At 52.7% G+C, this 24,913-nt stretch overlaps 3 protein-coding genes across 3 annotated transcripts in view; 2 read left to right on the top strand and 1 right to left on the bottom strand.

The window, feature by feature from the left end:
• Stab1 (stabilin 1) overlaps positions 1–7,950 on the top strand; it is a 30,175-nt gene extending 22,225 nt beyond the window's left edge. The window contains exons 45-69 of the mRNA XM_021181154.2: positions 167–289; positions 616–663; positions 858–935; positions 1,040–1,186; positions 1,597–1,737; positions 1,827–1,886; positions 3,274–3,450; positions 3,522–3,608; positions 3,698–3,847; positions 3,951–4,007; positions 4,098–4,296; positions 4,844–4,993; positions 5,072–5,176; positions 5,325–5,432; positions 5,510–5,703; positions 5,792–5,936; positions 6,025–6,158; positions 6,247–6,412; positions 6,502–6,611; positions 6,700–6,819; positions 6,892–7,041; positions 7,119–7,223; positions 7,314–7,460; positions 7,550–7,666; positions 7,760–7,950. Of these exons, the coding sequence (XP_021036813.1) occupies positions 167–289; positions 616–663; positions 858–935; positions 1,040–1,186; positions 1,597–1,737; positions 1,827–1,886; positions 3,274–3,450; positions 3,522–3,608; positions 3,698–3,847; positions 3,951–4,007; positions 4,098–4,296; positions 4,844–4,993; positions 5,072–5,176; positions 5,325–5,432; positions 5,510–5,703; positions 5,792–5,936; positions 6,025–6,158; positions 6,247–6,412; positions 6,502–6,611; positions 6,700–6,819; positions 6,892–7,041; positions 7,119–7,223; positions 7,314–7,460; positions 7,550–7,666; positions 7,760–7,816 (3,075 nt within the window). The 3' untranslated portion in view covers positions 7,817–7,950. The remainder of the gene's footprint in view (positions 1–166; positions 290–615; positions 664–857; positions 936–1,039; positions 1,187–1,596; positions 1,738–1,826; positions 1,887–3,273; positions 3,451–3,521; positions 3,609–3,697; positions 3,848–3,950; positions 4,008–4,097; positions 4,297–4,843; positions 4,994–5,071; positions 5,177–5,324; positions 5,433–5,509; positions 5,704–5,791; positions 5,937–6,024; positions 6,159–6,246; positions 6,413–6,501; positions 6,612–6,699; positions 6,820–6,891; positions 7,042–7,118; positions 7,224–7,313; positions 7,461–7,549; positions 7,667–7,759) is intronic.
• Nt5dc2 (5'-nucleotidase domain containing 2) lies at positions 7,844–16,076 on the bottom strand. Its single transcript, XM_021181155.3, has 14 exons — positions 15,777–16,076; positions 12,185–12,369; positions 12,004–12,078; positions 11,724–11,779; positions 11,529–11,622; positions 11,295–11,423; positions 11,131–11,191; positions 10,942–11,044; positions 10,740–10,841; positions 10,415–10,496; positions 8,756–8,842; positions 8,513–8,653; positions 8,289–8,353; positions 7,844–8,182 (listed from the first exon to the last, which is right to left on the bottom strand). Exons 1-14 carry the CDS (start codon positions 15,994–15,996, stop codon positions 7,921–7,923), a joined length of 1,662 nt encoding a protein of 553 aa, XP_021036814.1. The 5' UTR covers positions 15,997–16,076; the 3' UTR covers positions 7,844–7,920.
• A 2,121-nt stretch (positions 16,077–18,197) lies between these two features.
• Positions 18,198–23,487, top strand: Uqcc5 (ubiquinol-cytochrome c reductase complex assembly factor 5). The gene is made up of 3 exons (XM_029469277.2): positions 18,198–18,536; positions 22,424–22,511; positions 23,243–23,487. Exons 1-3 carry the CDS (start codon positions 18,386–18,388, stop codon positions 23,265–23,267), a joined length of 264 nt encoding a protein of 87 aa, XP_029325137.1. The 5' UTR covers positions 18,198–18,385; the 3' UTR covers positions 23,268–23,487.
• Positions 23,488–24,913: the final 1,426 nt, after the last annotated feature.

Genomic DNA, 24,913 nt, shown 5'->3' with positions numbered 1-24,913 from the left:
CCAGGATGGCTCTAGGGCCTCCCTTACCCAAGCTCAAGTCCAGCTCAGCAGTAGAAACAAAGCTTTGAGGGCTGAGCAGGGACATGAGGCATCTCCCCTAAGGCTGGTGATTCAGAGGTGGCAGGACACCACTGCAGCCTTCTCTTCCTTCCTCTCCCACTCCCAGAACAATGGAGGCTGCAGTCCTTATGCTGTGTGCAAAAGCACAGGAGATGGCCAGAGGACGTGTTCCTGTGACGCAACACATACTGTGGGGGACGGCATCACCTGTCATGGGAGAGTTGGATTGGTAATGATTCCCAAGCCTGACCCAGACTTGACTGTGGTTCTGCCTCATGAACCTGAACAGCAATCTTAGCCAAGACCCCATATTCAATTCTGATCCTCGACCATGACGCCATGACTCCATGACCCTGAATCTGACCTTTAATTCTTCCTGGGCTAAAACTCACCTACATCACATGAAAATAATCTTGACCCTGGCTCAGAACCCTCCCTGGCTTTCTTTTCCTTGTCTCTGCCTTGGCCAGACCTTGGGCTGTTGGTGCAAGGACAGGCACCAGCCCCTGAATGGGGGGTCGGCCAAAATCTGAGCTGACCCTCGATCTCCCCCAGGAGCTCCTACGGAACAAGTATGCCTCCTTCTTCAGCCTCCACCTCCTGGTGAGTATCCAGCCTAGGCCCTGAGACCTGCTGGGCAAGCTCCAACTGGCTCTGGGCCCCTATGGTCCCATCTGGTTGAGGGGTTGGCTGGGCCGGTCTCTCTTAGGATTAAGTTTTTCCCAGAAGATCCTGAGAAGTTCCAATTTGTTCCAGATCACCCCTTCTGTGCTCAAGTTCTTTTCCTGTCTCCGCAGGAATACAAGGAGCTCAAGGGTGACGGGCCTTTCACTGTCTTTGTGCCACATGCTGACTTAATAAGCAACATGTCACAGGTATACAGCCTTGGAAGCAGACTGGAGAGGGATGAATACTCTGGTCATGGCAGGGGCAGAGGTGACAATTGTCGGCTCCCACTGTCTTCATGACTCCATGCTAGGATGAGCTGGCTAGGATACGGGCCCATCGCCAGCTTGTGTTTCGCTACCACGTGGTTGGCTGCCGGAAGCTGTGGAGCCAAGAGATGCTGGACCAGGGCTATATCACGACACTGTCTGGACATACTCTGCGTGTTAGTGAGAGAGAGGTGAGCTCTTACACTGTTGGTCCTACTGCCTGGTTAGGATTCAGTCTCCATGCCCTGTCTCCATTCCTTTAATACTCAGCCCAGATCTGAAATAAGAAGGAGAGGAGTCTGGCCCAGAGCGTACCCTCACTCTGGTCCCTACTCATTAGTACTGGCCTGCCCCAACCTAGGACTCTCAAGATAAGTTGGTACCAGCATCAAGTTCCCACAATGCCAAGCCTAGTGTGGTGCCTTGTGTAGGCTTCTCAGTGGGATGGAAGCCCTACCACCTGTCTTGGCTCTGCCCTTGACCAACTCACCTTCAACCTCAAAGCGCAGGACTGGCTATCATCTCAGGCTCTGCTCTGTCCTTGGCACACCCCATAGCTTTAAGCATTCGACTGATCAATGCAACTGTGTGCCTCCCACAGGGCAGCATTTATCTCAATGATTTTGCTCGGGTGGTAAGCAGCGATCTCGAGGTGGTGAATGGTGTCCTGCACTTCATCGACCACGTCCTGCTGCCACCAGATGTGCTACACTGGGAGCCTGGTGCTATCCCAATCCCTCAGGTATGCCTGGACAAGAACCTGGGGCTGGGTGGCAGGCTGGGATCCCCTCTTCCCACCTGACCATGTGGCTCATGTGCGCTCTTTCCCAGAGAAATGTCACTGCCGCTGCTGAAAGCTTCGGCTACAAGATCTTCAGCCGCCTATTGACGGTACTGTTCCTACGACTGTGGGATCTGCCAATGTGTGCGATGTGCATGTGTGCATATGTGTGCAATGTGTGTGAGTGGGGGTTAATGTGTGTGTGCAACTGTATGTAGGCTTACGTCTTTCTGGGAACGAAAATGCCTATGTGAATTTCCTTGTACAATTTAAGAGCCTCCCAACGTGGGCACACATGAGGAAGTGTGCAACCAAGGTATGTGGAAAGTTACCCCTGCATGTATGCCCGTAAACAGTGGCTCCCCTACCCACAATTTCAGTTTTATATTCAATCATGTTGACAAGGTGTCTCAGTGGGTGAGCTTGCTTGCTGCCAGCTTGACAACCTGAGTTTGCTCCCTGGGACCCACGTAGCACGAGAAAACCCACTCCTGTAGGATCCCCCTGTGTGCAGGGGCAAGCGTGTTCCTTCCCCCGCATCTCATACACACAAACAAAAGCAGGTTAAATATAAAAAATACTAAACTGAAAACCACAGAAATAGTTCGGGTTTTTAAAATACTCAAAATTTGTATTTGTTTTTGTTGCAAATGATTTAAAATTTTTCATGGTTCCATGATATTGTGTTTTGTAAAGAATATTTTTAGACAAGCAAACATTACATGTTGGGTGTTCCCTGATTCCTTCCTACCCACCTTTTTAATCTGCCCCCTCCTTTTTAATCATTTTGTTTCCCTTGTCAGTTTCATATTTACTTAAATCACATAATACACATGACTTTATGATTCTATCCATAATCTAGAAACCACCAGCAAAAGAAGAAACACACAATAGTTGTTTTTCTGAGACTTGTTTAATTCACTTAATGTTATTACCTGCACTTACATCCATCTTTCTGCAAATACATAACACTCTTTATTTTGAAAAAACTTACTTTATATGCATAGTGCTTTTTTAATGATTTATTTATTTTCATTTTATGTTCATTGGTGTTCTGCCTACATGTATGTCTGTGTTAGATTTCTTTGAATTGGAGTTACATAGGAGAAGGAAGGGATTATTTCAGATCTAAGGCAAATATTTGTGAGTTGTCATGTGGGTGCTGGGAATTGAACCTGGGTCCTCTGGAAGAGGAGCCGGTGCTCTTAACCACTGAGCCATCTCTCCAGCCCTGTTTATCTTGTATTGTTCCTAGTTTATAGATAATACTTTATCCCAGGTAAGAAGTATATGTATAGTTCATATACATATGGTTCATACATACGGTTCACTGTAATTTAAGGTCTCTGTGGGGCTCTTTGGATCTGCAGATGAGGGAATGACTGCTCAGAATGTCTGCAGATAAGCATGGCTCGTTATCAGTGCCCGGGTCTCTCTGGACCTCCTTTCTGTGGTCCAGCCTCATCTCCAGCTGTCACACTGTTGCTCTACCCACAGGTGGCTGGCCTCCTGCCCATGCTTCAGGATGCGTCCCATCGCCCCTTCACTATGCTGTGGCCCACAGATTCTGCCCTGCAAGCCCTGCCTCCTGATCGGAAGAACTGGCTCTTCCACGAGGACCACCGTGACAAACTGGCAGCCATTTTGCGGGGTCATATGATTCGCAACATTGAGGTGGGTGCACACCGGAGCTTTGGTTCCTGTAGCCTACATACCCAACTCCAGTTACATCTCTATTTATTTAGGCCTTGGCGTCTGACCTACCCAACCTGGGCCAACTCCGAACCATGCACGGAAACACCATCTCTTTCTCCTGCGGTCTCACCCGGCCTGTGAGTCTAGGGAGAAGTCTTAGCTAAGGAAAGCAAGCAGGGAGGTTAGGGGCTGCAATGCCCACGACCCCTATATCTTCCCCCTCTAGGGTGAGCTCATAGTAGGTGAAGATGAGGCCCGCGTTGTACAACGGCACTTGACCTTTGAAGGTGGCCTGGCTTATGGCATTGACCAGCTGCTGGAGCCACCTGACCTTGGCGCCCGGTGTGATCGCTTTGAACCTCAGCCACTCCAAATGGTGAGGAAGGCCACAGGCCACAGGTGCATGGCAGGGGCCCAGCCCACCTGTCCCATCCTGTCCATCCACCTGACCCTGCAGTGTTGGCCTCCATCTCCTTCAGAAGACTTGCAGCATCTGTGGGCTGGAGCCACCCTGTCCTCGGGGCTCACGGGAGCAGGTAAGGGGCTGGAGGCTGACTTGAGGGTTGGGGTAGAGGCAGAGCACCTTCAACCAAGCTCAGGCTGTGGCCTAACTCCTTTTAACCCAGGGCAGCCCTGAGACCTGCTGGCGTCACTACTCCAAGTTCTGGACAACTCCATTGCACTCCATCTCAATGCGTGGAGCTTACTGGATACCGTCTAGTTTTTGGAATCGTAACCACATGAGTAGGGGCTGCCACCGCAACTGTGTCACCACCGTCTGGAAGCCCAGCTGTTGCCCTGGTCACTATGGCATTAACTGCCATGGTAAGCATCCAGAGGGTTACAGGCAACCTGACCAGTTTCTCTAGTCCCCAAGATGGCCGAAGACAAAGCTCTAGTCATCACCCTTAAGATAGATATTGGGGGCTGGAGAGATGGCTCAGAGGCTAAGAGCACTGGCTGCTCTTCCAGAGGACCCAGGTTCAATTCCCAGCACCTACATGGTGGCTCACAACCATCTGCAATGGGATCTGATGCTCTCTTCTGGCCAGCAGGTTTACATGCAGATATAGCACTCATATATAAAATAAATGAATTAAAAAAAAAGGATATTGGGGTGCTCTAGGGTGGGGGAATGCATAAGAAGTGGGGGAGGTATACAGAAGATTTGTATCTGGTGTGGAGTGCTGGAAGATTTGGGCATTCTCTGGGTTTGGTGTGATCTCAGTGGTGTGGGGACATGAGTGGACTGATACTCCTTGGAGAGCCTTGGTTGGCACCTGGTAAGGCACAGGTGGCAGAACCGGATACAGGTGTGTGTGTGTTCTTATGAGAGAGTCTGGTCCCATTTCACATCTACACTATTCTCTAGCTTGCCCTGGTGGCCCCAGAAGCCCCTGCAGTGACCATGGCGTGTGCCTGGATGGTATACGTGGAAGTGGGCAGTGTAATTGCCATCCGGGTTTTGCTGGGACAGCCTGTGAACTCTGTGCCCCAGGTGCCTTTGGACCCCAGTGCCAAGGTAAGCTCTCTCTTCCCTGTCCCATTCTATCCTGCCCCAGTTTCTTTGCCCTGTGTGTCAACTTGTCCTTCTCCCCAGCTTGCCACTGTACCCAACATGGCCGTTGTGATGAAGGTCTTGGAGGCTCTGGCTCCTGCTTCTGTGATGAAGGCTGGACTGGGGCACGCTGTGAAGTGCAGCTGGGTGAGTAGCCCTTGAACCTGTGCCTGCGCAGCATATGTATATACACTACATGTGTGTACATGCCCCAGCTGCACACTCGGGTGGAGGCCTCAAGGGTGGCTGAGAGGGCAGCTACTGACCTGATCATATGGGATGGGTCCTGGGACAGAGTTACAGCCTGTGTGCACCCCACCGTGTGCACCCCAGGCCGTGTGCCGTCTGGGCAACAGCTGTGAGTGCAGCCTGGGCTACGAAGGGGATGGCCGTGTGTGCACAGGTAAGCCATGACTTGCAGGTAAGGATGCCCTGGATCCGCCCTAGGACATGGCTCAACCACTTCTTCCTTGCCCCCAGTGGCAGATCTGTGCCAGAAGGGGCATGGTGGCTGCAGTAAGCATGCCAACTGCAGCCAGGTGGGGACAGTGGTCTCCTGCACCTGCCTGCCTGACTATGAGGGTGATGGTTGGAGCTGCCGAGCTCGAGACCCCTGCTTGGATGGCCACCGTGGAGGTTGCAGCGAGCACGCTGACTGCCTCAACACTGGTCCGGTAAGCAGGTGGGTGGAGCCAAGCAGCCTTCGTGCAGAGACCCCCCTTCTCCCAGCCTCTGTGAGACATCCGTGCTCTCTGCCCACAGAACACACGGCGCTGTGAATGCCACGTAGGCTACGTGGGTGATGGGCTGCAGTGTCTAGAGGAGCTTGAACCCCCTGTGGACCGATGCTTGGGAGAATCATCACCTTGCCACACCGATGCTTTGTGCACTGACCTACATTTCCAGGGTGTGCTTGCTTACCTGGTCCCGACCTCACTGCATTATCCCCGGCTACTCTGGTATTTATTAATCACACACCCCCTTTCTTCCTGCAGAAAAACAGGCTGGTGTCTTCCACATCCAGGCCACCAGTGGCCCTTATGGTCTGACCTTCTCAGAGGCCACGGAAGCATGCGAGGGCCAGGGAGCCGTCCTTGCTTCACTCCCTCAACTCTCTGCTGCCCAACAGGTGCTCAGGTCTCAGGGGTTAGGAGCTGAGCCTTCGGAAGTCCGCTGAGTTGGGCTTGGGTCTCAGCCTCTTTCTCCTGCCTTTACAGCTAGGTTTTCATGTCTGCTTCGTGGGCTGGTTGGCCAACGGCTCTGCTGCCCACCCTGTCGTCACCCCAGCGGCAGACTGTGGTAATAATCGTGTAGGTGTAGTTAGCCTTGGCGTCCGTAAGAACCTCTCGGAGCTCTGGGATGCCTACTGTTACCGCGTGCAAGGTACGTCCCTTCCGCTGATCTCTGCCTACCCTTGGCCCCCTGAGCCCCTTAATAAGCCTCTGTGAGCTACTGACCCGCCTTTCCTGCAGACGTGGCTTGCCAGTGTCGGGCCGGCTTCGTGGGTGACGGGATCAGCACGTGCAACGGGAAACTGCTTGATGTCTTGGCCGCCACTGCCAACTTCTCCACCTTCTATGGGGTGTGCAGGGGCCCAGCCTCAGAAGTGGGAATGCAGGCAGTTGGGATCCTTAGAGAGCTTACCCACAGCCCCATCTCCTCATCCGCAGATGCTGCTGGGTTATGCCAATGCCACCCAGAGAGGTCTTGAATTTATGGATTTCCTGGAGGACGAGCTCACCTACAAGACACTCTTCGTTCCTGTCAACGAAGGCTTTGTCGACAACATGGTAACGGCAGGGCCTTGGGCAGTTTGCTCCTCTGCAGCCGACCCAACCCAACAGGTCTTGCTCTGCTCATAGACGCTGAGTGGCCCAGATCTAGAACTGCACGCTTCTAACGCCACCTTTCTGAGTGTCAACGCCAGCCGGGGGACATTGCTTCCTGCCCACTCAGGTCTTAGCCTCTTCATAAGTGACACGGGCTCTGATAACACTTCTCTGGTTCCTTTGGTGCGTCTGGCCTCAACTGAAACCCTACTGACTCAGCCCTTGCTTACCGGCTGGGCCTGACTGCAGTTTCTCCATAGGCCCCAGGGGCAGTTGTGGTTAGCCACGTCATTGTGTGGGATATCATGGCTTTCAACGGCATTATTCACGCTCTGGCCAGCCCCCTGCTCACGCCTCCCCAGACTGTGAGTATGGGGAAGGGGGAGACACGGCCTCAAAGGGGGAAGGCACGAACATCTCTGGCCTGGTCTTCGACTTTGCCTTTCTCCTTACAGAGGGCAGTGCTGGGATCTGAGCCTCCACCTGTGGCGTTAAGCTTGGGGGTTGTGGTAACTTCTGGAATACTGCTGGGGCTGGTGGCGGGAGCTCTCTACCTGCGTGCTCGAGGCAAACCTCCAGGTTTCAGCTTCTCTGCCTTTCAGGTAGAGTGGTTGAGGAGGTAGGCGGGTGGGGGGGTCCTTCTGTCTTGTTTGGGGGTAGGGGGGCTTACCAGTCAATACTCCTCTTACAGGCAGAAGATAACGCAGACGATGACTTCTCCCCATGGCAAGAAGGGACCAGCCCAACCCTGGTTTCTGTCCCCAACCCTGTTTTTGGCAGCAGCGACATCTTTTGTGAACCCTTTGATGTGAGTGTGGGGTGGGAAGTGTGCTGGCTGGGTCTGTGAGGACTGGCCCTGGGTCTAGCCTTGCTTAGCTGCATCCTGCCTCCCTCTCTGCAGGATTCAGTCCTGGAGGAGGACTTCCCCGACACACAGAGGGTCCTCAAGGTCAAATGACGAGCTGGAATGAAGCAGAGGCTCGGAGAAGACACAGACCACTTTTATTGCTTGTCAGGGTGGCTGAGGGGGCCAATGGTCTGTCCAGGACAATAAAAGTGCCCTCAGCGGATGTGGGCCATGTCACCAAGAAAGGGTGTCTTCATGCAGCCAGTGCACAGCTGGTCCATCCAGAGGGGCGCCTCGTGCTGCAGGGGTGTGCGGCGCGGGTAGAAGGTGAAGTCTACACGGTAGTTGAGCAGGCAGCTGAGAGAGGCCATGTAGAGGTCGGAGAAGCGCACGAGGCGCCGGGAGAAGTAGGTAGGGTTGTGGAAGGTGCGGAAGATGCTCCCGAACTGGGCGTTGAAAAGGGCCTTTGTGATGCATCTGGGGAGAGAAACGCGATGCACGCCATCCACGCCAGTCAGGCAGCCAGCATACAGACAGAGAAAAGGCTGAGACAGGCTCTCTGCTATGGCTGCTTTCTGCTCACCTCAGTTCTTGCCGCTCCTTCATCCAGGTAGCCAGCACCTGCCGTGACTCTGCATCCTGATAGGTCTGGGGAGACACGGTGGGGGCAGACTGAGGAGGTGCAGTCCCGTCCCCGTCCCCGTCCCGTCCCTGTCCCGTCCCTGTCCCGTCCCCGCCCCCCCCATCCCCCAGCAGCCAGAGCTGCGGCTCCGATCTACTGATCCAGCAGCTTCCCCCTCCGCCCACCTGCATGCGCTCCAGCAGCCCAGTGAGAGCCTGCTGCCAGGTCAGCGAATGCATGTACTGCTCCGTGTTGATGATGCGGATCTCGCGCTCCAGCTCAGGGATGATGGCTCCCGTGCGCCAGCCGTGCCGCAGCATGAGATCCTGGGGGAGAAAGGATGGGAGGCGGGCCTCAGCACCAGCTGGAGAGGGCTCTAAGGCTCCCCCTCCTCTCTGGGTAAAAGTCCGCTGAGCTGAGCCCCTCACCGCCAGGTCACTGTAAAGGTGGTCACCGAAGTAGAGCACACGCGGACCTCGCCATTCCGTCAGACGAAGAAAATCAAACAGGTTTCCCTGGGGAGCAGAGGACACTGCTCTGAGCCAACTGTGCTCCGGAATGGCTGTGGGAGCCAGGTTTTGTCCTTTACCAGTCCTCCCAACTCTCTCGAGGCAGCTCAAGCCAGCCGGATGCTGGGCTGCCCTTTCCCGTGGCCTCTCTGCTCTGTGGCCCTTACTGCTTCCCCCTTCCAATAGGAAGGGGGTGGGGGCCTGCCTGTGGCAGAAACACCTCTTGTAAGGGTGGACTGGCCCTCACTCAAGGGCTGCTTACAGTGGCCTTTCACCTTCCCAGGCAAGGGCTTTAGTCCCCGTCTGTGAGAAACAAACCCTAGGGAGGGCCCCAGACCTCACAGCTATGGGCCCTGAAGGGAGGGCCCCGGACCCTACAGCAAAGGGACCTGAAGTTCTTGTAAATGCCCTCAGTCTCTACTCAAGGGACCCTGTGGAACAACTTGTAGAGATTACTGGCAGGCCATGTGCTCTTCCTGTTCCAAAGCCAGGAAAAGATGAAAATGTAGAGGCACAGACATAACTGAGGAAGCTTGGGCGTGGATGGGGGTGGGGCAGAGGGGTCAGAGTTTGGAAGGACAGCAGCTACCAGAGGCTGCCACACTCCAGGGTGGGAATGCGCACCCAACAAGGCACAGTTCACAGAGCAGCTCGACTCAGCGAGTCTCACAAAGATGGGAACTGGTGTGGCGGGCAGCGGGGCGGCCGTGGAAGAAGAACAGAACTGAGAAGCAAGGGTATCCGCTGAAGAGAAGACAGATAGATGAGAGGGGTCAGCAGAAAGGCTTTGGGGGACATGGCCCCTAGGTCAAACATCTCTAGGGGCAGTTGAGGAGAGGGGGGAAAGAAAGAAGAGGGCTTAGGGAAAGGGAACTGAGAACCAAACAGGACGTAATACACAGTGCCAGGCCTGAGAGCCGTAAGGAAGAAAGTCACCTCCCACCAAAGAGGGCCGCCACAGTTGGATGCTAAGACGAGGGCATCGTCCTCAGAGCTGTGGACTCGCGATCAGGGTGCAGCAGTGTGGGATGCCCAGCCAGACAGGAGTGCCAATGTGCCTGTCAGCTGACCTGCGGCATCGCCTTGGCTCCTGGCCAAGGATGGGCTCCCAGCCCCAGGACCATCTTAGCTAAGAAGTCTACGTTCCAGCCTGGGCCACAGGTTCCCCAAATCTGGCCTCTCTCCCTAGCTACACAGAAAATGAGGATAGGTAGTGGGGGGTTGTGTGTGCCTCAATTCATAAACTGTCTCCCCAGGCCCACCGCAGGGTTTCAGCCAGGCTGTTTTTGCCTGTAGCAGTGTTCAGTGACAATTGTTCACAGGAATCATGGTGCAAGGGAGGCACGCTAGAGGAAAGCAGGACCTAGGAGATGAGGCCAGGGCTCCTGGGCCACTGTGCAGGCATGTGACCAAAAGGCCAAGCTATCTCTTAGTATCAGTGAGTGTATCCCCTAATATCTAGCTTCCTTCCTAACAGTCCTGCCCCGGTGCAGGGCTCTAGCCCCACAGTGCAAGCATGGTCAAGGCTGGGAGGCTGCCCTAGACAGTCCAGGGCCGACCACCAGGCACCGTCCTTACCTGCCGATAGATCTTGCCCTTCTCTAGGCGAGTGATACGGTCCCAGTGGAGGGAGCCCTTCTCATCAAGCTTTCGAAAAGGCCTGTGTAAAGAGCAAAGAACTCGATTTGCAGTCGGTGACAGAGCCAGGCTAGGTGACTCCCTCCTTATCCCTGTAAAGGTCCATTTGCTCAACTAGGACACTGACCAGCAAGGGGGTATCTTTACCTAAGCACACAGAGTACTTAGTTAGTTAAGGCCCCCTGGGTTTTGTGCCCATGCCTTTTCGTTGGCATGGTGCCTCCACCCTCCTCCCACAACCCCATACGTCTTGCTACGCCCGTACTTGCGCCTGTCGGTGAAAAAGTTGGGCTTGTCTGCCTGGACGATAACCACGTCGAAGAGTTGGCGCCAATCGGGACCTACCATGTGCCGCATACCTTTGTCCCTGTGTGGAGGTGGCACTGGCTATAGGAGGTCTGGGAGCAGCACTGTGCTGAGCAACTCCCAGCTCCCTGCATAGCTTTCTCCCGTGGGCCTGGACTCACACAAAGCTGAAGGGACTGTTGGTAATGAGGAACAGCTGTTTCCCGTGGGCCACCAGGCGGCTCAGCACCGCAAATGTCTCATCTCCTCTCAGGATGTACTTCTCTGAAAGGGAAGATGGGTCTGCAAGGGCCAGGTCTGTGACCCTCATGCTCAGGCAGGCCACGGTAAGGGCTACTGTCCACCCTTACCCATGTCTTGCTCAATCCACTGGTACATGAGGCCCTTTACATGCACATCGCGGATAGCATCCTGGAGGGCACGAGGGGACAGTGAGGAAATGCTGGAGAGGAAGGCCTACCATGTCGCAAACAGATTTCGTTTCATCTAAGGGACCGTCCCCACGTCCTCTCACCGTCACATCCTTGTAGAGGTGTACTTGGTCGAACTCCAGGCCATGGCCCAGAAAGTAGTCCACCACACAGGACAGCAGAGCCATCTCTGGGAGCGAGAAGATGTCCATGAACTGCTTGATAGACGGGCCCTGGGGAGGGAGTCCACTCTCAGCCACCACGCCAAGGACTAGAGACCGTGGGATCAAAATCCCTGGAATGGGTGCTTCGGGCAACGGCAAGGTGGTGTGGGTTACCTTGCCGTAGAAGCCGCTCATCTGGTAGAGTGGGATGTGCTGGGTGCCGCCATACAGGTCAATCACTTCATCATCCGGCACAGGCTTGAGGCCCCTGAGTTGGGGGTGAGTCGGGGGACAGATGCCCTCAGCCCGAGCCCAGGCAGTGGTATAGCATAGGGACAAGGGCAGGATGAGGGCGGACCCGGCACTAACCTGTAGGCTGTTCCCAGTTGTACATAGTGAAAAGCGTCAATTTTCATCAGAAGGCTCTGGAGGGGGCAGGGCCAGTGGTGAGGGAGGTGTCTGTTGCTGGCCCTGAACCAGCTTCTCCTGGTACCTCCCAACCCTCAGCAACAAAAACTCCACCAGATGCTACTAGGAGGGGAAGCTACAACTGAAGTGGGGGTGGTCTGATGAGGAGAGACGGAGGTTGAAGAAGCTGGCCCTGTTCACATCTAGTCAGGAGGGGGTCAGTCAGTGCCTAGCCACTCACCTTCTGAATGTCGTAGTGCAGGCCACGGATGGCAAAGCTGGGGTCATAGTCATACTTCCGGATCCCCTCAGGATACTGTTGGGCAAAAAGCCAGTAGCAGTGCCAGCCCCCAGCCCAGGATACCAGGGGAACCCCAGGACTCAGTCTGGGCCATAGTCACACACGGTCCTGTTGGTCTCACCTTGTAGTGCTCTATCAAGATGTCCCGGGCAGCATTGAAGATCTCAGGGTGCAGTGCATCCGCATACTGGGCCAGCGTGTAGTCGTAGTCAAAGCCATAGACTTCGACATCACTCAGGCTGATCTCATTGTTGGCATAAATAGCTGCTGGGTTTAGGAGGCTGCAGACCTCAGGGGGCAGAAGGTCTACAGGGAAGGAGAACCAAGAAGGCAGGACCATCACCATTGTCTCAGTTATGGCAAACGGCCCTAGTGCTTGTGGCTACCCGCCCCATGCGCCCCACAAGACATCTTGGCCATTGCAGTAGACACCAGATAAGGAACAGGCCAAGGTAAGGCAGAATTGGCAATGAGCTAGCCTGCTTCCTCTTGGGATTGGGTCAGAGTCACGGGCCTCCCTTTTCTGTTAATCACCTGCAGTACACCACGGATTCTGGCCCTGGGTTTCTCCCAGGCTGGTTACAAATTCCTACCAGACATGGGTATGTGGGACCCCTGGCAGCAGTCCTCAGAAGAGTCATACCCCATGATCAAACCCCGTCCAAGTGCATCACTCACTGTCCGCTGGCCTCAACTTCCACTTCCTTGAGGTCATCTGCCAAGGGCAGTGGAGTACAGGGACTGAGGACTCCTCCCATAGGGTGCTTGCTCTTTTCTGATCCGACTGGAGGCCGAGGCCATGAATGCTGCTTTTCCACTTTACCCAGGGCTGGGGATGAGGCCCGAGAACATTACAGGGGCAGAGAACCCGTGGGGCTGCCAACTTGGCACACCTGCCATAGGCCGGGAGCGTAAGGCCCCTCTAATCGGATTTCAACTGCTTGCCAGACCACATAATGACATTCCCGGGTTTCAGCCAGGGAACATTGCTAATTACCACAGTCGGGACGGAAGATGTCGGGTTTTGGGGACACAAGCCAGCTCTCTTCTGGTGATCATCATAAAAGCTTCAACAAAATTCACAGAGGGAAGCTAAGCCCTGTACTATGCCAAGAAGGTTCTGGGGTCCTCGGCTCGTCTGCCTTGTCTTCCCCATCTGGGGAGCAGGTAAAGTGGACAGAGAAGGAGGACATGATGTGATGGGGAAGTGAGTCAGGCAGGATCAGGTCCTCCCTTGCATATCTGTGAATTCAAGAACGTTTAACTTAGCCCCAGGCTAAGGGAATAAAGTCAGAACCAACCTACTTCGTGCAGAATTTCTGCTCTGAACCTATGCAATATGCAGGATCAGACGTGCCTCTGAGCTAAAAGCCCTGCCCTGGGACTCCCTAGGTTACTTTTAGAGCAGAAGAAAGAGAAGTGGGAGGAAGAGGCACGGTCTCAGAGACTTGATGTCCAAGTCTCCAGGGAAGCTGTCAGCCACACTAATCCTGATCACAAAGCAAGATTCTCTGGCTCCACAGCACGTCTAGCGGCTGCTGCACTGTGCAGATACCTCCTCTACGTGCTGGGCTGTTGCCTCAGAGGCCCTTCTGGAACACAGGGCTCCACCCCCACTTCCATTAGTGTCAAGTACAGGGTGTAGGTGTGGGAACAGGTGTGGCTGGTTCCTCTGGCGGCCTCAACCAGCCAGTACAGAGCAGCTCTTCTGAAGATTGCCAAGTGTGGATCTTCACAGGGATGTGTGCGCTCTCTCTACAGAACAGCCTCAGGGACATCCTTTCCTCGCTGTCACCAGGACCCTGGGCCGCAGCCGCCCACACAGCTGGACCTTTCCACAACCCTCCCTCCACTCCTGGATGTCAACTTTGTTTACGAGTTGCCTGAGTCCACAGAACCCCTGGGTCAGGAAGCAGAGACATGGCCTTTGTGGGTCCAAGCTTGCAGTATTCTGATTCCGTCTTGCCTCTGCTTTTAAGGGTCTTCTCAGAGGCACATAAACGCTCCTGGGGACAAGTAGGATGGGCAAGAAGCCCACAGTGCCTGCTTACTTTCGCCATTTCTGGACCAAGGAAATCAGAGCTTTGGGTGCGTGGGTAAGCCATGACCAGAGGTGGTCGGCGGTGTTTATGATTTTACTGTTAAGCCCCTGACCTCCTTTCTTCAGGTTCTACAGCTCTGGTAGTTACCACTTGTGAATCTTAAAACTCATCTCCTTCCCTCCTCCAATTCCATGAAGAAGTCACACTGCCACCTCCGGTGCCCAGAGAAGAACTAAGCTTGGTAAAGGCACCCAACCAAACCACCCAGTACCCAGCACCTAATGAGATGCACATTCAGGCCACTCCAGGCCTGCTTTCATCCTCATCCCATGAGGCCAAGCAGTTTAGGTGACAGCCCTTCTCCACTGCTCTCTGAAGGGCTATTAGCCCTGGCCCTAAAACCTAGCCTGGGGGGCGGGCGGGCGGGCGTCAGGGGTCAGAGGCATGAAGCTAGCTCACCCTGGCATGGCACTGGAAGTGACCCTGCACACAAGAACTCACAGAACATGTAAGGGTCTGAAGATAAGGAAGAGTTCTGAAGGATATTCTCAGTAGTGCCCCTCTCCCGCAAACATCCAAAGTAGGTTTCTCAGGCCACTCAGAGGGTCTACACTAGGTGCAGAACGTTGGCTTCTTAAATAATCCTGGTCACCCTGCAATATTCCCAATCCTTAAGAGCAACCATTCTCGAGAGGTCTCAAGTAATCTGACTGCAGCACGTCAAGAGGTGAACTCTGGCCAGCGTCCAGCTCTCCTCACAGCTGGAGTGGAAACCCTAGTCCAGTCACAGCTGGAACCTCCCTGTCAGGGCTCCTCTGTCTTATCAGACAATGCAAGCCACCTCACCCCTGGGGCTTCCTGCAGAAGGTCCCCAGACTCCTGCTTGCCCTTGTTCTTTCTGAGTCATCAATGCAATTCTGGGACAGAGCACTGAGGGTCTTCAGAGGATGTGAAGCTGAGGGCCACCCTGCTGGGCAGTGATAGGGGTCACAGCCCAGACCACATCTATCGGCTGAAGAGGCAGGGCCCCCACCAGACCCACGGACAGATGTTCAGCGCTCAGATATCCAGCCTCATCAGCCCATTCCAAGGCAATGATTAGGAGAGGGTTAAGTGCCTTGTGCAGTTCTAGCTGAGACTATAGCAACTCCCGCGGGATTGCAGGGGGGTGGTGGGTCTACAGTAACTTTTCAGTTCCTCCGAGTGTTTAGAGTGCAGTAGACCGCCAGAGGCAAGCCAAGAGGTGCCTGCAGTGTCCGGCTGGTGTCACCTTACGTCGTGCCATCTGTGAGCACGGCTCAGTCTTTGTCCACACACTGCAACTAAGGGCCAGAGGAGAACGAGGGACTGGGAGGGGTTCTACCGCTACTGCCCGCAGATTGGACTCAGGAGCAAGACCATGGGGGCCGCGTGCGCAGCGGCCGCTCCAGGCATTCCAAGCTCCTGCCTCCAAAAGACAAAAAGCCCCACTCGCCCCAGGAGTAGCGGTGTCCTGCAGAGACACCTCCTAACAACCCGATGGAGCCTTTTCTAAAACGCCATTTAGCCCACAGGTTTTGGGACCCCGGCGAGCCCCACCAAGCGTCCTTCACCCCGGACGGTGCCCTGGCCGTCTGTTGAGCACCGTTCGTCTGACGACCTACGGCTCACTGCCCACCCGGCGTCACCCACCGTGCACCAGTCTCCGCATGTCCTGGTAACGAGCCCATAAGTGCGCGCTGAGGTCCGCGCCGTCTGCGGGCGCCGAGCGCGGGGTGCTGGGGCAGTGGGCTCCGGGACCCGGCGGGCCGCAGCCAGGGCAGGAGGGTGAGGACGAGGCGGCCCGCGGTCCGCCGTGGCCTCTGCACAGCAGCCAGCGCCTAGCTGTCGCCCGCAGTCCGGCACCCGCCATGCCCCCTGAGCGCTGCCCCGGCCGCCCTCCGCCCGTCCGCTGGCCCGCCTGCCCGCCGCCCTCGGACTGCCCGCCCGCCACCGTGGCCGCGTGCTTCTCAAGGCGGCCGGCCAATGGGGGAGGCGCGCGGAGCCCATCCGGCCAATGGACGCACCACTCGGCCCAGGGGGCGGGAGGTCTCCGGGACGGGGCGGAGCGGACTCCGACCCCCCGCCTCCTTGTTCCCTGCTCGGCTCAGGGGCTCTGCGCCCCCCTTTGGTCGTCTCGGTGGCCATGGCGGTACCTTTCCTCCCTTGAGCGGGAAGTCGCAGAGCCCCGGGTCTCCGCGAGATCCTGGACGGCCGGAGGAGCGAGAGCGCTCGAGTGTACCGCTCTTCCTTCGCCCAAGGGTCTTTTTGCCCCTCCCCTGCGCTTCTGTCCTATTCTTTCCAGACCAGTTCTCCTGCCCCGGGGCCTCGTGCCCCAGCCCCAGTTTCTGACCCACTGCACGTTTCACCGGAGCTGAGGTCGCTAAGACAACAGAGCTTTACTTGCTTTCGGTACCAGTCCCAAGCTGGCTAAGACCACTTGGCCTGATGGGCAGCTGACGTCTGCTGAGGCAGCATTTTCTTTGTATTGCCTGGTACCCAACCTAGGTGATCGTCTGAACGAGGAGCCTATCTATTAGGCGTACGCTTCTGGCTGTCGGCCAGGATCACTGCAGCCATCAGGTTTTGGCGGCTGTATACGGATGGGCCAGATGGTGCAGGCCCCCAGTTGAATTGCCATGTTTTTGTTTTTGTTTTTGTTTTTGTTTTTTCCAAGCGCCGTCTCAATGAAATTCTTTTCTTCCATCTACTTCTGTTTTCTTAGCTTGCAGGTTACACTGGGAAAGGCTGGGCCCAGCGTCCATTGTTGGTGGTGAGCTGCCCAACTGAGCGCACATGGCTGTTGGGTTTAAGTTTGTGTGTAATGTGTACATTTGTAGTTTGCCTGTACCTAGGCTGAGGATCGGGTGTATCAGATTCTGGACTGGGTAGTCATGGATGCCGAGAGTGGGCTCATGGGTGGACCCTTGTAGGTCCATTGACCTAGGTGGGCTGTGAAGACCTGGCCACATGTGGATTCCTTCCAAGTGGATGCACACTTTATAAGTTTCAGTCCTCCGATCCAAGAGAAATGGCACCAAGTGCCAGGGGTTCACTGTGTGTGGCTTCTCCAGTAGGTACCTCCAGGCAGGCTGCGCTTAGTCAGCTGTTTATGACCTCCCTCTTTCTCTGCCTTCATGGTTCCCTCACTGCCTCTACTCCTTCCCCAATAAACTTTCATATCAGATTTGTTGTACAGCATAATTTCTCAGGGGCATACTTTGGCATGGGCCCACCAGTCCTCCTCGCTGCAATCTGTCATTTTGTTTGTTTGTTTGTTTGTTTTGTTTTTTTGAGACAGGGTTTCTCTGTAGCCCTGGCTGTCCTGGAATTCACTCTGTAGACCAGGTTGGCCTCGAACTCAGAGATACGCCTGCCTCTGCCTTCCAAGTGCTGGGATTAATGAAATATGCCACCACTGCCGTGCCATTTAATTCTTTTAGATTGTCAATTCTCACAGCATCATAGAAAGGCTTATTTTACAAGGGTGCCGATAGGGTTGTGGTTTGACAGCGAAGTCACTCTTTACCTTGATCCTCTTCTGTAACTATTGGTTGTGATGCTTAAAAACACTACAAGTTACCAGAATAACGGTAATTTCCCACTTATCATAGGTTTATATTATTTTAGCATGTTTGTTATAGACAGTTGTACATTTTGCTGCGGCGATAAAGTTCAGTTTTCGAAAATGCATATCGAGTTATGTTTGTTTTAGAATCCAAGTCAAACCAGTCACATCCCAGAAATAAAAGAAAGGAGTGTCACGAAACTGCATTTTAGCTGATTTCCTTCACAAAGGGTCATCACCTCGGTCAGGGTATTACAAAAAAAGATGGCGAAGGCAGAGTAGGGGGCGCGGCAGTAAACTCTGAGCCTCAGCAGCGGAGAGCAGGTCGAGGGCGGGGCCGCCAAGCCACGTTGGAGACCCCGCCCCTCCAAGGTTTTCGGGCTCCAGAATCTAGGCGCGTGCGCAGGCTTCTTCAGCCCGACTCAGCCGCACAGAGCACGCGCGCTCAAACAGCACTCTGATTGGAGAGTCTGAGAGTCCCGCCTCATTCTGATTGGAGGAGCCGACCGGGCTCTGGGTCTGTCCTAACTTCCGCGACCTAACTCTCGCGGCCGGGTTGTGGCGCTAAAGTCGAGTGTTGGTGCTCAGTCCACGGGACTCCGCGGACACGCAGGGACACGCAGGGGTACTTGTACTGCCTCCGGGAACACCAGTCTGCCTGGTTCCGTCCCTACTCCACAGGGAGGCCTCGGTCATGTTCTTCAGGGCCCAGGTGAGGCGAGCTCTTCAGCGAGTGCCCGGCAAGCAGCGATTCGGCATCTACAGATTCCTGCCCTTCTTTTTTGTCCTGGGAGGAGCGATGGAGTGGATCATGATTAAAGTGCGCGTGGGCCAGGAGACCTTCTGTAAGTGAGGGTGCAGCAGCCTCCGTTTCTCCCGTGGGTATGCGGTCCATTCAGTTGCAGAGCTCCTTTCACTTTGGGCGTTAGGAACAGTGTTTTGACAGGTCTCGTGCAGCGAGGCAGGAGGCCCTTAGGGCTCTTGTATTTTGTTCACATTGGCATCCAGCCCTCCTCCTCTTCCGGCATTTGAAGAGGGCACGTGCCTCTAGTCAGGCTATGCAGGTCTTTGTAGCCTGTCCTTGGCCCTGCTGGTGACTTTGGGCCTAAGGAACAGGATTACTCGCATGTGGAAGAGGAACCAGTCCTGAGGGAAATTCAGAGATATAGCTCAGAAATTCAGGTTAAGTCCCTTGCCGTTTGAGAGCTTTGGCCCAAACTCATGAGGAAGTTATCCCGGCTGTCCTAGCTAATTACTACTGGTCACTCGCTGTCCTTAGGTTATGTCTTTCGCCCAGAACTGTGAAAAGAATGTCTGGCATTTCTGAGGACTGCCTCTGGAACTGCCAGTTCCTTTCAGGCTTTCTCCCAACTTTTGGGTCCTTTGTCTGCCTCTCATGTAACTTACCATTTGAGAATTTTAGGTTGTTCTTTCAAAGCCTCCATTGAGTTCGTTCGTTCTTTCTTTCTTTCTTTCTTTCTTTCTTTCTTTCTTTCTTTCTTTCTTTCAGATTTATTTTGAATACACTATAGTCTTCAGACACCAGAAGAGAGCTTTGGATCCCATTACAGATGGTTGTGAGCCACCATGTGGTTGCTGGGAATTGAACTCAGGACCTTTGGAAGAGTAGTCAGTGCTCCTAACCACTGAGCCATCTCTCCAGCCCCTGATTTCTCTTTCTATACTTTGATACGGAGCCCGACTATGCTGGCCTTGAATCTTCAAAGTCATCCTCTGGGTTTACAGGCATGGGCCTCCGCTTAATGTTTAATAACTGAGAATATCTAGCGAAGAAGGCAAGTTTCAGAAGAGCTCATGGTGTAGTTTGGTAGGAGAATAATTGCCTCACATGATCCCAAGCTCCATTTTAACCCCTACCCCTACCATTAAGCATGCCATAAGGGTTGTGAGTAGTCTAAGAATCCTAGGTGGCCACTTCATTGGATCAGATGGTATGGGGAAGGCCTTTGGGGAAAGATAGACATTTAGGATTGTTACCTAGATAAGGGGAAGATCGATGAAGCTCACTTCATGGCAATGGTGAACCTGGAAACTTGGAGGCTTATGTGTATGCTGTTTTGAGGGACTGCAGCAGATGCACAGAGTGAAAGGTGGCATGGATAGAAGGGTCCCTGTGTAGTGCCATAAAAGTACTGGACAAGAAGAATCTATCCTATTGATTTTTTTGTTTTGTTTTGTTTTGCTTTTTCGAGACAGGGTTTCTCTGTATAGCCCTGGGTGTCCTGGAACTCACTCTGTAGACCAGTCTGGCCTAGAACTCAGAAATCCACCGGTCTCCTGAGTGCTGGGACTAAAGGCGTGCGACACCACGCCCAGCTCTAGCCTATTGATTTTGATGGAGACACAGGCACCGTGTGGTTGGCCAGACTTGAGAGGATGGCCTAGTCTAGCTGGCAGAAGGAATGCCAAGAAGTGGGTAGGCCTGGGACAGCTTATAGTGCTGATAAAGTCTGGTAATTGAGATGGGCATGGGAGCTTCTCAGGGGACAGAAGGGCAGGGCTGGTACTTCCACTGAAGGTACAGAACACAGGCAGGGGGCTGGAGAGATGGCTCAGCAGTTAGGAGCACTCACTGCTCTTCTAGAGGTCCTGAGTTCAATCCCCAGCAACCCGTGGTGGCTCACAACCATCTGTAATGGGATCTGATGCGCTCTTCTAGTGTGTGTACTCATATAAATAGTACTAAATCTTTTTTAAAAATTACTTATTTTTAAATCCATGGGCAGGGTGATCCTGGGTGTAAGGTAGGACATGATGAAACGGGTTAAAGATCCCAAGTTCAGGAGGACAGTTTGGGCCAGACATCTGGGTTTACAGGCCATTCAGCTAAACTGTAATGGAGGCATCAGACTTCAGCATGTTTAAGGTGACTTAGAGTGGTCAGAAGGAACACCAGGAAGGCTATTCTTTTTTTTTTTTTTTTTAGTTTTTTGAGACAGGGTTTCTCTGTATAGCCCTGGCTGTCCTGGAACTCACTTTGTAGACCAGGCTGGCCTCGAACTCAGAAATCCGCCTGCCTCTGCCTCCCGAGCGCTGGTCACCACGCCTGGCTGGAAGGTTATCCTTAAAGACAGGTTTCTTAGGGTTTTACTGCTGAGAACAATCATTACCAAGGCAAGTCTTATAAAGGACAACATTTAATTGGGCTGACTTACAGGTTCAGAGGTTCAGTTCATTATCATCAAGGTGAGAACATGGCAGCATCCAGACAGGCATGGTGCAGGGGGAGCCGAGAGTTTTACATCTTCATCTGAAGGCTGCTAGTAGAAGACGACTGACTTCCAGGCAGCTAGGGTGAGGGTCTTAAGCCCACATCTCCGGTGACATACCCACTCCAACAAGGCCACAAATCCTAATAGTGCCACTCTCTGAGCCAAGCACATACAAACCATCACAAGTGATGAGGAAAAGTGACTGTGACCTGGAGGTAACCTTTTGCCCTAGGAGAGACTGAAGGATATGCAAATGCTGATGAGAAAGGCGGGGTTGGAGCTGGGGCTGTCACTCATTTGGTGCAGCACTTGTTTCAGCATGCAGGAATTCTTGGATTCAATCTCCTGAGAAAAAGTGGGGGGTGGGGGTGGGGGGAGGCTGTGGGAGACTGGGAGACTCCACCTTCACAGGCCCCAGTGCCCAGTGGGATCAACCATAAAAATTAGAGTTCTTTACAGTGGCCTTTCTCTATGAAGGGAGTGCTGTCATTCAGGGCTGAGGAAACTCTTGCAGCCATGTTAATAGAGCAAGTTAGAGTTGCCTCAGGCCGCATGAATTGAGAAGTGAGGCAGTTGGAGCAATCTCTGGTTGGAGTCTTAGAGGGGGGCCAAGGAGTTAAGGTAGTAAGTAGAGTGTGAAGTAACTTCAGCTGTTTTGGAACCAAGAGAGGGAAGAGAAAAGCCAAAGGGCCAGAGGAAGGGAATGAATTCCAAGGCCAGGAAAGCCAGGACTGGAAAAGCAGTTGTCATCGGAGCAGCATTCTTCCCTCGGAACACTGTAACCGGAGACATAAGGGAGGCCAAGGGGTTGGCCCTTCACCCCCAAGAATATGGGTGGCAAAAAAGGCACAGAAACCATCACAGGCAAGAAACCTGAGCTGGCAGTCAGTGGTAAAATCCCTGAGAGGGTGACCATCAAATGAACCCTGAAAGAAGAGGATTTGTTTTTTTTAAAGAAAGGAAGATGTTTTCTTTTATACACGAGGGCAGAAAATGAGTAGTTTGGAAAAATAGCCGCTGAGGCAAAACACCCACACGCTCCTTCCTCAGGTTTTGGGCTTAGGAAAGGGAGCAGCAGAGAGCCTTGGGCAAAGGAAATCTTTGAGAACAGAAAGATATACTAGGACATGATTCTGGGATATTTCCCCTGTTGTTATCTCAGACTCAACAGCAACCTTTCTGACTGTTAGTTTCAGTGTGGGAGGTGGCACTTGGGGCCTTCCTTATGCTAGGCAAGCTCTCTGCCACTGATCCCCAGTTTCTATTTCTAAATTCCTCGGCTTCAGGGCTGTGAGATGGCTCAGCAGTTAAGTGCACTGGTCCAGGTTCGATTCCCAGCACCCACGTGACAGCTCACAACTGTAACTCCAGCTCCAGGGGGTTCCACACCCACCCACCTACCCACAGTCAAAATAACAATGCATATAACATAAAATAAAAATATGTATTTTAAAAATCTTGTTTCTTAAAAATCTAAGCAACACTTTTGTTTGATACAGATGATGTCTACCGTAGAAAAGCTTCAGAAAGACAGTATCAAAGAAGGCTGGAAGATACATCAGAAACCAATCTTCATAAGCTAATAAAGTAAATATGAATTTCAGTGTTGATTTCAGCCATTTTGTGTTTTTATAAGTCTTACTCTCCACTGGGCTGGCCTTAAACTCAAGGAAATCCCTACCTCTGTTTCCTTAGTGCCACTAAGATCATACTCTTTCAAGGGACTCCCAGGACCCCCTCGACAGCTGACAAACATTTCTATCTCCAACAGCATCTTCTGGCCTTTGTGGACATTGAACTCCTACGGTGTACATATATACATGCAGGCAAAACACCCACACGCATTCATTCTTTTCTGAATCCTAATCCTTTAGCAATTGTTTATTAGTCCAAAAATTGCCTTTACAAAGAATTTTCATAGTTCTAGTCTCTACTTGACTATATCTGAAGTCACTATGGGATACTATCTTCCTAAAACTCAGTGTCTCACAAGACATTTCATAAGCTATTCAAAAATCAACCAAGATGTTTTGCAATGCAGTCTGGATTATTTGTGAAGCCCTTTAAAAGAAAAAAAAATTAATCGTAGGTATGTATGTACGCACGTAAGTATATATGCATGCGTGCATGCATGCGGCTGTGTCCATTTGCGCATGTGTGAGAGAGCAGAAGCACTGGGTTCCCTGAAGCTGGGAAGGCTGTGAACTACCTCGTGTGAATGTTGGGAATGAAGCTTGGGTTTCTTGGAAGAGCAGAAAGTGAGCAGAAGAGTCTCTCTCTAGCCCCAGCCTTGGTGGTTTTTTTTTTTTTTTTGACAGAATTCCAACGAAACCATGGCAGTAAAAGATCTCCTTTTCAAGATCACCTTAACTAGGGTAACTACACAGGTCATCTTTCTGTCCTTTTCCAATTTGTAAGTTTTTGCTGTGTGTGTGTGTGTGTGTGTGTGTTGTTTCCTTAGTGACTACATACTGCTCTGCTAGTGCAGTCTGCACACAAGCAAGAAAGTTAACATACAGTCCAGTCAAATCAGGCAGAGTCTACTAAAGGCAACTGGGCAGTTGGACCCCAGTATGAGTTTGGATCACTACTAGAAAAAGGAATGTCCATGCTTTCAAACAAGAAAGTGGCCTGCATTTTAAAGAAAAAGTAAGTTTCAGCCAGGCATGGTGGTGCATGCCTTTAATCCCAGTACTTGGGAAGCAGAGGCAGGTGGATCTCTGTGAGTTTGAAAAAAAAGTAAGTTTTAAAATACGAAGCAGCTGATGCTTAAAGGCCACAGACAGGGTAACATGAAGCTAATCATCCCTGTCACCAACACTTCTAGATGGGTGTGGGGTGCAGTAGAGGTGGAGGCAGGAGGATCAGTAACTCAAGGCTAGGATGGACTAGGATGAGACTCTGTCTTGAAAAAAATAGTCCCTTAATTTTTTCTCTAGCAACTTTTCCCTATTTTGAGTTTGCTGCTAATGTTAGGATCAACTCAGCGTAAAGAGTCTTAGCTGGCTGGGCGTGGTGGTGCACGCCTTTAGTCCCAGCACTTGGGAGGCAGAGGCAGGCAGATTTCTGAGTTCGAGGCCAGCCTGGTCTACAGAGAGAGTTCCAGGACAGCCAGGGCTACACAGAGAAACCTGGGGGGGGAAAAGACAGTCTTAGCTGTTCAGACGGCATCAGGTTCAGCGCACTGTTGGTTGTCAGTAATAATGCCACCGGGGAAGGAGATACACCACAACTAATAGGTCTACTTGTGCCATTTGGAGTGTGAATTAAACCTCAAAGACACTACATTGATTCGATTTCTGTGTAACAAGTTGCATAATTCTCAATCATGTGGCTATACTTTCAGTTTTAGAAGTTGAGTACTTGAGGGTGTGGTGGCCATGCCTTTGTTTGTTTGTTTGTTCGAGACAGGGTTTCTCTGTGTAGCCCTGGCTGTCCTGGAACTCACTCTGTAGACCAGGCTGGCCTCAAACTCAGAAATCCGCCTGCCTCTGCCTCCTGAGTGCTGGGATTAAAGGCGTGCGACACCACGCCCGGCTGGCCCATTGCCTTTAATCCCAGCACTTGGGAGGCAGAGGCTGGTGGACTTTGGATGTTGAGGCCAGTTTGGTCTAGAGAAACAAGTTCCAGGACAGCCAGGGCTACACAGAGAAACCCTGTCTTGAAAAGAAAAAAACAAAAGTTGAAGAGTCCTCAGCCTGTTATGGGAAACAGTAAATGCCAGCTTGTATCTTGCTATAGCTCCTTTCCTGTCCACATTTCTTTTTTTTTTTTTTTAAGGATTTTATTTATTTATTATATGTAAGTACACTGTAGCTGTCTTCAGACACTCCAGAAGACAGAGTCAGAGCTAGTTACAGATGGTTGTGAGCCACCATGTGGTTGCTGGGATTTGAACTCCGGACCTTCGGAAGAGCAGTCGGGTGCTCTTACCCACTGAGCCATCTCTCCATCCCCCTGTCCACATTTCTTATCTCTTCCTCATGAGT

This window comes from Mus caroli, unplaced genomic scaffold (genome assembly GCF_978045245.1).
Source record: "Mus caroli unplaced genomic scaffold, Mus_caroli_1 scaffold_12, whole genome shotgun sequence".
Lineage (NCBI taxonomy): Eukaryota > Metazoa > Chordata > Mammalia > Rodentia > Muridae > Mus > Mus caroli.
This window is presented reverse-complemented; position numbering and strand designations above follow the sequence as displayed.

Excerpts from the sequence above, each read along its gene's own strand:
- Nt5dc2 (XM_021181155.3), bottom strand. The coding sequence starts at position 15,996 with ATGGCGGGTGCCGGACTGCGGGCGACAGCTAGGCGCTGGCTGCTGTGC. Across the intron at positions 10,497-10,739 it reads TTTTTCACCGACAGGCGCAA|GCCTTTTCGAAAGCTTGATG; the intron begins GTACGGGCGTAG and ends CTCTTTACACAG. Across the intron at positions 8,843-10,414 it reads AGGGCAAGATCTATCGGCAG|GGAAACCTGTTTGATTTTCT; the intron begins GTAAGGACGGTG and ends TCTGCTCCCCAG.
- Uqcc5 (XM_029469277.2), top strand. The coding sequence starts at position 18,386 with ATGTTCTTCAGGGCCCAGGTGAGGCGAGCTCTTCAGCGAGTGCCCGGC. Across the intron at positions 18,537-22,423 it reads CGTGGGCCAGGAGACCTTCT|ATGATGTCTACCGTAGAAAA; the intron begins GTAAGTGAGGGT and ends TGTTTGATACAG. Across the intron at positions 22,512-23,242 it reads AATCTTCATAAGCTAATAAA|AATTCCAACGAAACCATGGC; the intron begins GTAAATATGAAT and ends TTTTTTTGACAG.